Source organism: Epinephelus moara, chromosome 7 (assembly GCF_006386435.1).
Source record: "Epinephelus moara isolate mb chromosome 7, YSFRI_EMoa_1.0, whole genome shotgun sequence".
NCBI lineage: Eukaryota > Metazoa > Chordata > Actinopteri > Perciformes > Serranidae > Epinephelus > Epinephelus moara.
Window position 1 is genome coordinate 31864750 of NC_065512.1, and position 12831 is coordinate 31877580.

General features: G+C 40.8%; 1 protein-coding gene across 1 annotated transcript; it reads right to left on the reverse strand.

Annotated features, from left to right (window-relative positions):
• Positions 1-2885: 2885 nt before the first annotated feature.
• On the reverse strand, positions 2886-11422 carry gjc4b (gap junction protein gamma 4b). Its single transcript, XM_050048782.1, has 3 exons — positions 11215-11422; positions 4469-5648; positions 2886-4360 (listed from the first exon to the last, which is right to left on the reverse strand). The coding sequence occupies exons 2-3, from the start codon at positions 5613-5615 to the stop codon at positions 4347-4349; spliced, it is 1161 nt and encodes a 386-aa protein (XP_049904739.1). The 5' UTR covers positions 5616-5648; positions 11215-11422; the 3' UTR covers positions 2886-4346.
• Positions 11423-12831: the final 1409 nt, after the last annotated feature.

Here is a 12831-nt window from a genome sequence, read left to right on the forward strand (position 1 = left end):
ATCGTCCTGCTCTTTTTGTTAATAAAGTTGTTCATAAGTTGTCTGCAAAGATTTTAATGATTTCCTCAAGAACATTATTCTATAACTGTCTTTTATTTTCCATTTATGCAATCTCAAATATGTTACTGCTGTTTTCAAGTCTCAGTTTTTGATTAAAAAATGTATACAGTTTGCTCATGAGCCGCGTTATTTACTGCTTAAACTGATCCCCTGTAACTGTATGTGAAACCACACTGACACCCACAAGGTCTGCCCTTCATTTGTGGTAGCACTACTTCCTGTATGAGAAAGTGAAACACAAAAAAGTCATTTATGAGGGAAAAATACCAGACATTTTCTGGTTACAGCAGCAGGCCAACACTCAAACCAGTGAGCTAGCCCTCCACTTTGATCAAGCTAAATATTAAACTTCATCCAACCACTATTGCATGACACTCTGGGCCTAATAGTTTCAACTGAAATATTTCATGATTTGTCCTCAAATCCAACAGTATTAAATATAATAGTCCCTTCTCATCATCCATGTATTCTACAGAGTGCAGCTCAAGTGTTCAGAGTTTAGGACAGACATTGACAAATTGTCTTGAGACACTCTTTAATGACAAGTACTGTTAGCCACTGTGTCCTTAAGTATATGGCATACATTATCTGTACTTGCATTGTGAAACAAAAGATATTGCACCATGCATGAAACACTGGATTGCAGAAGCCTGGCATCTGCTCTGTTACTCAATAATGCCATGTATTTCCTATTGTCATAAGTCTGGAAAAAAGCAACCTTTAGTTAAACATTTGGGGGATGCAGCTCTGTGTTTAGCTTAGCTGGGGTTTAAGAAGTTTGACCTGGAGCAAAATCACATGGCCTCCTAATCCTCATTTCTGTGTCCTGAGAAGATGCTGTCTTAACTGCATCTGTGGTTTCAGCATCAGCATTGTAGGGATCAGCCAATGCCACTAGAGGTCACTGTAGGTTTGAAATTCATCGTGCTGCACACTACAGATTCTGACCTGTCATTCCCTGATCTGTACCAGAGACCTCTGTGCACCAGTCAAGTTGCACTTAAGGGTTTACATCCATGTCTATGGATGCTTCACACACATCTTCTCCCCAGCAGCACAGAGGATTTATACAAAGTTTCAAGGTGGGCACCCAAGATTAGTGTCACCAATTCAGTATCAAATGTCTCCCCTTCTGTTCCAGATATGTTGTCAAGTAATGGCCATTAAAGTGTTTTTGCAGAACATTATGATGTCACAGTGAAACTGACCTTTGACCTTTTGCATATATCATCACTTCATCATTATACCCTATTAGACAGTGGTGTCACATTTTGTCTGAATTAGCATATCAGTTCTTGAGATACAGCCATAAACCTGTTTTGTAAGGTCACAGTGACCTTGACCTTTGACCGCCAAAATCGAATCAGTTCATTGTTGAGTACAAGTGGCGTTTGTGTCATTAAAATAACAATGTGTTGTATGAGCGATCCCTACTATAATTTTGGTGTAAACTACTATATTTTATATATTGATAATGCAGTACTGCAATATTATATTAATTTATATAAAAGTGTCATCTGATTAAAACTACAGTCAAAAGTGCAGCTAACCTGATACATTGTTTTAGTGGCATTTTTGAACATTTCCCTCAGCACTTAATCTTAATGGTCACTGTTTATTCAGGGTTCCCACACATTTTTACCAACAATCTTCATAACTTTTTGATTATTTTCCATAATATTTCACCCCATTTCCATGACCTTATATAAGTAGTTTAAAATGGATAGGCCTACACAGAGATACAGCCATACATTATCAAACATGCATTTCCCAGGCATTTGCAGATGAGATGAGAAAACTGCTAGGGCATAACTTTACTTACTAGCTGCGTAACAGACCAGCACATACAGCAAAACATCAAGGGAGAGCCCCTTTTTGGAGGATAGAAAACTAAAGGTCCTAAAGATGTCTATGCAATTTGACATGTTCAGTTGATATTTTTTTACATTTGTATGCTTTTATTTCTTCTTTATCAATTGTTTCCCACTCAAACTAATGTTAGCCATCCATCATTACTGTCACCAGCATCACTTGGCCATTTACCACACTAACAGTACCTATTCCCGAATTTTATGTGCTTCAGATCTCAGTGAGAAAGCCTTGGTGTACCCGAAACACAACAGGATTTCAGCATTCTCCTGTTTCTCTTCTGATATTCAGGATCCTTTTCCCCAAAAGGGGGCTTGGCCTTGGTGATAACGCTTTGCCAGCTCTGGTCTGTGTACAAAGTGATTACTAGGGACGTTTCAAATGGCACGCAGCACACTAGACTTTAAATTAATACAAGGAACGTATTTTGTGTAATGTTAGACATGTTTTAGGAGTTTTATGAACATATCTTAAGCGATGTACATTCAAAACTTTAGCTAAATATTATGTAAATTCCAAAGCATTTGCAGCCATGGAGAAAAAAAATCAATTTTTTTAGTTTTTCCAGAAACTTAATTACTGTGGGAACCCTTTTAATTGAAAAATTTCAATGTAGTTGAACTAAATAAACAAAGCACTATGTGACACTCTTTAAATCACTAAACAGATCCTCATTTATCCTCATTAACTTGACACGCAGCTGTTTTAAACCATTTATACTACCAGTTTAACTGAACCAGTTTCAAACTGTAGATGAAATGAAGATGTTCACCCTGGCTTTAAACTTTTATCTCCCCAAATATAACTAATGTTTTCTGTATAATTAGGTATTAGCCATTGGCTTACTTTGCCCACCAGGTCAGGTGATGTCACACTCTTAAACAATCAAACAGAATAACTATTATATATTAATATTTTAAGACAGCAATAAAACCAGACTGAGACACTTGAAAAGCTCGGTTCGACTTTGTTGAAAAATTTATTTTAAAAACTAACCACAAAGTACTATCAATACAAAAAAGTATAAAAGTACAAAAAGCATTGTTCAAAAATAACTTGAGATGACGATATTTGAGTCGGCACTAATGGCACTGTGGGTATGATTCAGAATACAAAAGATGGCATCTTAGAAGAGCACGTTCAAGGCATTGAATTCACATTGAAATGATTACATTGTTTACAACCCTCACTTTGAACAGTGATAACACTTATCCAAAAATCAGCACTTTCAAACATGGAACATGAACATGACAGCATTTTCCCTTCTTTAACTAACTGATTAAATCAAATCCAGGTTTGGAAGTACAAAGGGAATGTTTGCTGGTCAGAGACAATGTGTAAATAATATAGATGTAGGTTATTGAATTTTTTTTTTAAAAATGTAGTTATTAAAGAAAACTGTTGCAGCTGAACACAAATTGTAACCAACTATTTTCAGACTGCACTGGTCCGTGGGCAAGCTTAAGGGAACTAAGACAGCAGTGAATGTCATTCTTTTCAAATAAAATACCTGGCACAGTGACAAGAGCCTCTTTTCAACACCACAATACTCAAAAACTAATACAAAAATAAAGAACAGTATCAAATACACGTTTTAAACAATACAAGACAATATCAAGAGTTAAATGTTTTTCAAGCATTACCCAGGTTCGTTTATTCCTTTGGACAGAGGCACCCCAAGTGTGTTTCAGTTACCATCAAAGCACCAGGCTTGGGAATGTTGACTGGTGCAGCGCCAACATTATCAAAACCATTTTTAAAAGTGTATGTGACACACTTGAGAGAAACCTTTGTATGAAATGAACTCTTCAAAACGTCTTCATCAGCATGACAATAACTCCAGTACCTATCTTTAACGAGTGGTGCCTTGTCCATTGACCTTCCTTTTGCATCTCACTCACTCACTTCCTCACTTACAGTTTCAACATGTTTTTTGCACTACAACTGGCTTGGCCACTGCTTAACAAAATGCCAAAAAACAGAGTTCCAGTTTAGGTCTAAGGCAAATTTGAGATGCATTCACTGTGAACTTCCAACAGAGCACAAACTCTTAAAAACGACTAACAGCTCTAAGTCTCAAAATAAAAATATTAAAAAAAGAATAGCTGCCCTGAGGGAGAAGTACAACCTTAACCGTTCTTGCTGCATGACGGTAGTTTGTAAGCACTTTGGATCTTCAGACAGCCGTCTCAAGTATTGCTGGGTTGAGACGACCGCTCTCCTCCTCATTTGACTCGATGCCCGACCACAGACGGCCGTAACACTGGAAGGCTTGGGCTGACTTCATCCACCTCAAGCAAGTTTTTGTCACACACACACACACACACAAACACACACACACACTCTGATTCCCTTACATCCTCTCACTGATCCTGATGTAAATCTAAGTCTACAGTGTCAGCTGGCCTGATCAGCACCTATGCACGGAGACCTGTGAATAGAGAGAGGGTGTTGGAGTCAGCAGTTTGTATTGATTGCCTTTACAAAATAAAGATAAAAATCACAATACATTGAAGGATGAAAAGATTTGAAGCCTCACCTTTCTCGCATGTACTGCTCTGCTTTTCCTGGGCAAAGTTTAGTCTGTTCTGCTCAGCTGCAGTGCCGTTGGACTCTGGGCTACTGCTGCGTGACGGACTGCTCTCCTCATTTTGGTAAGCCATGTCTAGATGCTGCTGAGCCAGTTTTAGATGTCTCCGCAGCCTCTCCAGCTCCCGTGATGAAGCCTCGTCCCCGAACGACTCGCGACCTGAATCTCCCAGGTTATCCCTGAAGCCCATCTTTCCTGTTGGGTCCTTCTTCAGAGCTGTGTGGTAGCCTGGTGGTGCTGATGGCTGGCGGCAGATGGAGGACCTCTGGCTGGACAGAGCTGGGTGGCGGGGAGTGGGAGGTCGAGGCCGTGGTGCACAAAAGCAGTCCCGAATACCGCTGATGCCGAGGTGAAGGATCTCAAGCACGGTAAAGAGGAGACACAAGGCGCTGACAGCATACATAATGAGCAGGAAGATAGTTTTCTCTGTGGGGCGTGAGACGAAGCAATCCACTGTGTGGGGGCAAGGAGAGCGCGTGCATACATACGACGGTACCACCTCCAGCCCATAAAGGACGTACTGTCCAAACAGGAACGAGGCCTCAAAGATAGCACGTGACAGCAGCTGAAACACATAGACCTTCATCAGGCCATCGCGCTTGATGCGACGGCGCCCATCGTGCTTTTTGCTGGGCTTCTCTGCCACCTCCTTTTCTTTTTCTGGCTCGATCTCCTCCAGGATCATGGGGTCCTCCTCCCCATTATCCTCCGCTTCCTCGTAGTCTCGGTTGGCACCACGGCTCACTATCGGCATCCTCTTTCTGCCCCGGGGCCGGTAGTCATCATCCTCCATGCGGGCAATCTTATGCATGGCAAAGCCAAGGTACATGATGGTGGGCGTGGTGATCATAATCACCTGAAACACCCAGAAGCGAATGTGTGACAGTGGTGCGAACGCGTCGTAGCACACGTTCTCACAACCAGGTTGCTGCGTGTTACACACAAATTTACTCTGTTCATCATAGTAGATTGACTCGCCCCCAACAGCCGTGAGCACAATGCGAAAGACAATAAGTAGGGTGAGCCAGATTTTGCCCACAAAGGTGGAGTGGTTGGAAATCTCGTCCAACAGACGGGTAAGGAAGCTCCAGCTCATTTTGCCTCTGGAACAGGAGGGAACCTCTCAAACCTGTGCAGAAGAGACGAAAACAGTGTATTCAGATGTCATTCTTAAATGAAAATAAAGTGGAAACTGAGTGTGAAAGACAATATGTGAAGGTAATACAATCAACTTAATTATGTTTTATTATTAATGGTAGTATTTAACATTTTCATATAGTTTATACTAACTCCTTATGTTTTTACACCACATAGCCACATGGTGGAGCTATTGTTTCACTAGTAAGACCCTGAGATGTCCCAAACCAGCCATCACTGCTATTAAAAAAAAAAAAAACTAAGGCATGCTCAGGCAGGGATCCCTGGGGACTCTGTAGACGTCATTACCAAATCAAGCAAGCACGACCTAACTGTTATCTAAAGACTAAATGAAATCGTGTGAACAGCTTGAGGCACATCACACTGATGAAATTAAAAGGTTATGAGCTCTGGTGTTCAGTGACGAGGCATTCAAGTTGTGACCAAACGTGTGCGATGTCTAGTCATGGTTTAATAATCTGACTAAGATTGCCAAAACAGTGTCAAGAGCTGTTAATAAAAACACAAAGGAGGCAATGAAGAGCTCCTGTGGTTTCACACCATCTGTGACCAAGCTCATAACAACTTCTGCTGAGTAATTATCCACTACTATAAAACTACCAGGCTTGTATCAGGAAGGTGAGCTACAACAGTGTTTGTGGGTTTCGGACCCCCTTCACCACTTTTACATCTTTAATTGTTGCATGTTGCTATAGACTAGCAAAGTATCTGCTTTCAGGCCTGTTCATGGTGTTTTTTTAACCCTTAACCAGGGTTAGGAGCAATCTAAAGTGTGTCAAATCCCAAATCTTGGAATGTGGATTCTTGTCAAACTCTGTAGTAGCCAAACTCACAGATTATCAAGCTGGTACTAAGTAGCTAATGAGAAATTCATGTATTTTAGGTTCCAAATTTTTTTTTTCTTTCAGCAGTGTGGTAGCATCTTTTAATCTCTTAATATCCCTGTCTGACCAACAGTACCTTAGGGCAGGGATCGAGATCTAAAACCTGAATTAACTTAATCTTTATCTATATACAACATAGACTCTAAGGTCACACAAAGCTTTAAGGGCAATGGATAAAATCTGCAAAGGCAGACTATTGTTCTAAATCTAAATTTAAAAAGTTTAATTCTTTAAATTCTCAATTGTGTCGTAAGCCAAATTATTATTAGTTATAATCAGAATAAAGAAACAAAACTAGCTGGATCTTCATAAGAGATGCAAATGGGATAACTGATTTGATCATAAACTGTCAATGACAGAGAACCAAACATGAAAATAAATTCCAATACACATTCGGCAGGGTTACGAGTATGTTTTAAACTGTTAACCACATCGTGAAAATAAAGACCTGTACTGGTTTAGATGGCCATTCAAGTGGAGTGGCTGTTTTTGTGATTTAAATACAATCAACAGGACCAGCAATCTTGATACACAAGGCACAGAGTTGGGCTCCATAATACCTGTGGAAGCAGAGCTGTATAGTTGTTTTTCAGTTTAGTAAAATAAGAAAAAAGATTCCGAAGACTAATGATTTCTTTTAGATCTGCGCTTCCACTTCTTCAAAATATGATAAATAACCCTATGACAGTATATGTAGGACTGTATAAATGTGTCTACAGGTGGAGATTTCTACGTGTGAGCTATTCTGGGCAGGCTTAAACTGGATTTTTAAATGCATGATCTCGCAAATCCAACTGCCTTGAAAGGTAACATGTTTTGGGCAGACATAGAGGAGTAAAGTGAAGTTATAATACAGAGACCTGTAACACTTTACATTATTGTTCACAGGAAGCCTAAAGGTCTGGTCTGTAGGATTTAGTGGCATCTAGCAGCTGCAGATTACAATCCACTGAAACGTCTCCATGTGCCAAACATGTAGGAGAACTACGATGGCTGACATTAATGACCCCATCTAGAGCCATTGTTTGATTTGTCTGTACTGGGCTACTGCAGAAAAAACATGGCCAACTCTGTAGACAAGGACCTGCTCCGTATGTACATATAAACAGCTCATTTTTTAAAAAGGTAATAAAATTACATATACCATGACTGAATATTTTGGCCCCATCACCCACCTCTATGTACTTTCCCTTACTAAGAACAGTTTATATTGGGCGAGTCCCACATGTGAAAGGGAGTATTGTCTGTATGAATGTGACATTTGATGTTAAGTTCAGAGGAAACTATCCTTAGATAAATAAAGAGTTGGAATAAAGCATAACAAGCTTCCATTGTGCAGCAGCAACTCAGGCACTAAGCACAATCTGATGAATGGCCAGCTAGAGAGACTTGAATGAGAACTCACTTTCATGAATGACCCTGTGGCTTCTCCATCAGATTCTCTGAAGTGATCATTGATTTTTTAGTCTGCGGCGATTAAGAGTTTACATTCAGATTGTAATCTGTGTTTACATGTGAAAGACACACACAGATGGAAGGCAAGAAGGCATCCACAGACTGCACGTGAGGTCCTGCTGTCTTCTAATCCTCTACAAATGCCCCATGCAGTTTGTTTATTCACTGCTTTTATGATGTTTGCCTATTTACTGTTCAAAGACTACCTTTGTCATTATCCTTCATCTGCGGCGTTCTGCAGTGTCGCCTGCATGCTACTGCATCCTGCAGTTACACCTGAAGTATGACAACTTTAGGGCCAGGTTTCAACACCAAGACAACAGACAAAACCCTCTATTCAGTAGAGGTGTGTGTTTTCAACCTGAAAATGCATACAGTGGAATATCTGGCACCAACTCAACTCAATTATAAAGGGAAATTAAAGTTCATGGGTGCCCACAAAGCTTTGTTTTATCAGCTATATTCTACCAACTCAGTGGCCCTCAAATGACCTAGAATGTTAACTACATTGCTCTTCTGTCAGGCTCCAAGAGACGTGCAAGGAATAAAAATCAACAACACACTTCGCTGCTTGTAATGTAGGTTAACGGTTATGAGTTGCCTCGAGCTACTGTCAGAGCTGACATCCTAGGAAAACCACTGCCTCACGTGCAAGCATGTGTGGGAGAGTGTGTGTCAAATTTGTTATAAAAAAACCTGTACAGAGGAAGCTAATCTTAAACTTTCACTCTTAACTAAGTCTGTCACTCTTTAAATGAAAACATTGCATTTTTTGTAATTTTAAGATGAATTGGAATTTTTGTTTATGTGCTATTATTCTGTCTCACTGATCCTGGTAGAAAACTGTTACCTTTCTTACTGAAAATGCAAACAAAGTCTGTTCACACCTGACCATAACAACATTTGTGTAGTGTCACGTAACAGCACAGCGGTGGATAAGAAGCTAATCTGTCTCATGTTTCATAAATGGCTAACCTAAATAAACAGCATAGTTTGTCTGCACTGTGTTGATCTCAAAAGTATCCACTTAACCAAACCGGACAATAAATTACTTTTAAGTGGCTACAGATGCATCTCATCCAAGCAATTTCAATTTGGCCACTTGCCCACAACCCAACCAACACTGGATTTGGGAGACTGATCCCAATATTGATACTTGTCCGTTGAAGAGTGCTTTAGAAAATGCATTAGCTGATCATTATTTTGACATGCAAAATAGCGTTGTTGATATGTTTTGATGAGGATCGACTTATGTATTACCTAAAACATACTGAATTTCTTTACATACCAATGTGTTTGTCTAGTGGGTGTATTGATATGACTATCACATATTAAACAATTTAAACCTAGAGGGAACAGCACTTTTATTAAGGATCTCTATATGTTATTGCCATGCCTCAGGTGGCTTGTCGCCTGATCAACTGTAAACAGTATAGTTACAAGGATTAACTTCCCCAGATGAGGTGCCTGGTGATGACATGAGGCTTAAAGCTGTCAGTTCAGTCAGTGTTTGTAAACATGAGCTTCTCTCTTTCACAGCCAGAAACCAGGGAAGTAAGTCTCAAATTTGTGATGTCATCAAGTATAGTCTAGAGCTGCCCTGTAGAGCTTGATTTTACGAACCCAGTCTGTTTTCTTTTTATACCCAAATGAGCTTTATTCTACTGTAGTGTTCTCAGTTCTGAAAAAGAAAATGTACTCACATACTCGGAAACTTCCCCTGGGTGCTTTCAGTGTGACCAAGAACATCTTTCCCAATTCCTTGTCTATGGAGGAGCTACTGACTTTACACCCTATGACATCACAAATTTGAGTTTTATCCTATTGGTTTTTGGATTTGGGAGATAATTTTTCATATTTGCAAAACTGTCTTAGACCCTGTGAATGACATTTGAAAGTGGGCGTTGATCCCCTTTAATTTTGAAGAGCTTCTTCAATGTTAATATTTCCAAAAAAGATGCTAGTCAGCTTCAATCGGATACACAAGAATTCAGAAAAAAATGTCAATCAACTCACATCACTACATTTCCATGTCCTATCTGCAGCCTGTCTGTGGCACTTGACAGAAAACAGTCTGTTTCTGAGGAGCAAAGTAAAGCAGCAGAGTTTGAGCACTGGCCGAGCCCTACAGAACAGAGGGGCTTTTGTGGCTCTCACATCTGGGAGGCTAGTCATGGTTATCCCTCCCTTATCCCAAAGCTAGAAGGCCCTTAGCCTCGGGGGGAATAAGCCTGAAGAAATTACCAAAATATGAGTCAAACTGGGGAGTGACTTCCATTGGATTGTGATGGTGAAACTGGTGGAAAAACAAGATAATCCGCCCGTGGGCCATAATACCATAAAAATGATTTCATAAATTGAGTCTGCGTTTGGAGTAAACAAAATGTGTGTAAATAAAGACAGTAAAATAGGATGTGGGCTAAGCTCTGATAAAAGCAGCCTAATTATTTAAAGATTTTAATGTCAAACGGAGAGCTAAATTAATTCAGTGTGCACGGAGCATAAAAAAAAAAATCCTCCGCGTGGCTAACGGGACGTCACCACGGTGCTCCACATGCTCACACAGCCACACATCAATGATAATTAGCCTAAGCTAATGGTGTACACGACTGCGCCACACTTTGGATAAAGTCGTTAAGTAGTAGTGTAAGTAGTGCTTTAAACTCTATGATTACTCTCCAGGATATGATATATTGAAGACGGGTGGGAGCAACAAGAGAGAGGGGGGAAAAACAGGACACGATCCCTGCGCGTTCCTCCATCACCAAATCCAGTCGACATAAGTCAAGACGCCTGATAAAACTGCCCAAATGTTCCGCATAGTTGTGCAATTACGTTGGCGTTTGCCGCTAATGACAACGTATGTTGCGCCAAGGTGTCGCCAATTACCAGCAATCCCACACAATGCCACCAATTTGTGCTTTAAAGCTAATTAACGCTGTGTCCTGCCTGCCAGCCTGTGCGTGTGAACTTAAATTAGTGTTAAAACAACACATTTACCGACCCTGGCTTTGTAAAAACTGGTTATTAAACCTCTAAAATTACACGATAAGCGTTAGAAACTACTCGGTGTTCCTCCGGAGCTGAAGTTTTAAAGCAATAACTTGAGCTAAAACACTATTGTTAGCAAAAGCTAAAAAGCTACGTGGTGATGTTGCCGCGTCCGCGCGACCACGGTTTGTTTGTGTGTTATCTTACCTTCAGTTGTGATTTTTGGGTCTTTTGGTTTTCGTCCGACTGCTCCTTGAAGTTGTCGCTTATTTCGAGAGCTTTTCCTTGGTTTTCTGTGTTAAAAGAAAGCTCTCCCGCTCTCACATCAAGCCATCCAGTTTTTCCTTTTCCGCGAGGAGCCTGTGTCCTTCTCCAGTTGTGTGTTGTACTGCGGGGTGAGGACAAAGACTGTTTCCCTAATCCCCCCCTCTTTTCTCCTCCCAGTTTCTGCCGGGCACCCCACCCCCTGTCTGCGCACAGTGGAGGAAAGCGATCAACTGCCAGCATTCCTGATGCAATCCTGCTCTTAGGCTAGAACTTTACCCTGGACTCAGAGACTGGGAATAACTCGGAGTCACTGCAATCTGTGGCACCAGAGAGGCGCAGAAAGCAAAGAATAAATGCCATATATTTAGTGGGAAAAAATAAAGTTGCATAAAAAAAGACTGTTTAGTACTCCCAAACAATGGAAAGTATTTTAATTGTTACCAACAGAACAGAGTCATTTGATGGTACTTCATGTTAGAACCTGCAGATGTGTTATCTACATCAGCCCATATAGCTGAGAGCAGCAGGTGAAGATAGCAGCACTCACACAAGACTCTGTGTGGTCTGTCAGGCAGGAGCTCTATCATCCTCTAACCTTTGTTTCTGTTGGGGATGTGGAACAACATACAGCCCGCTCATACTGAGCACCCCTCTTCCTGCTGATGCAGATGTTCGGAAGTTGTTGCCATCATGAGGCCCCTTCCTCCATGTCACACTTTCTTTGGTGAGGGCAGCACATGCGCTTCCTCAGCCCCCCTTAGCATCGCTTTGAAGCTGCATCCTACACTTAATAATGTTCATTAATATTAGACACAGGAGGGCAAAGGAGTGCTATTTTAAGACAGGATGCATGTTCCATATTAGGAGATGAGAGGCATTCCAGTTGCTGGGAGAAAATGTTGGCATTATGTGTTTTTGCAATATGTTACATTTGCACGTTTCACATGTAACATATCAGCATTTTTAAAGTAATAGTATATGAGCCAAATTTGTCATCAGGAGGTGGAGGGGATGGTGGATTGCATGTCACCTAGACAGGACAGCTGACAAGCTGTAGAACACAGCAGACTGTACAAACAACCAAAATGGCTGTGTTTTAGCAAGTCATTGTTGTGTTTCCATCAGCTTTCAGGCTCCAAATGTAGGGATTTTGTATTGACCTGTCCTTGTGTTTTCGTCGGCTTTTTAGGCTTCAAACATGGGTCTTTGCAGCGGGCCGTCTGTATCTTTGTGTCAGCTTTTAAGGCTGTACACATGGGTGTTTTGTAGCAACCTGTCAGTGTGTTTCCATCAGCTTTTTAGGCTTCAAACGTGAGTGTTTGTAGCGGCCTGTCTGTATCTTTGCATCAGCTTTTAAAGCTCTAAACATGGGTTTTTGTAGCAACCTGTCAGTGTTTCCTTCCGCTTTTTCGGCACCAATTGTGGGTGTTCTGTAGCAAACTTTAGGTGTGTTTCCATCAGCTTTTTAGATTCCAGTAGGCCTTTTTCTCACCAGACATCTTGACTTGTCATAGTACGAAAAGCACAGATGTTACTAACAACACTAACAATGGTTCT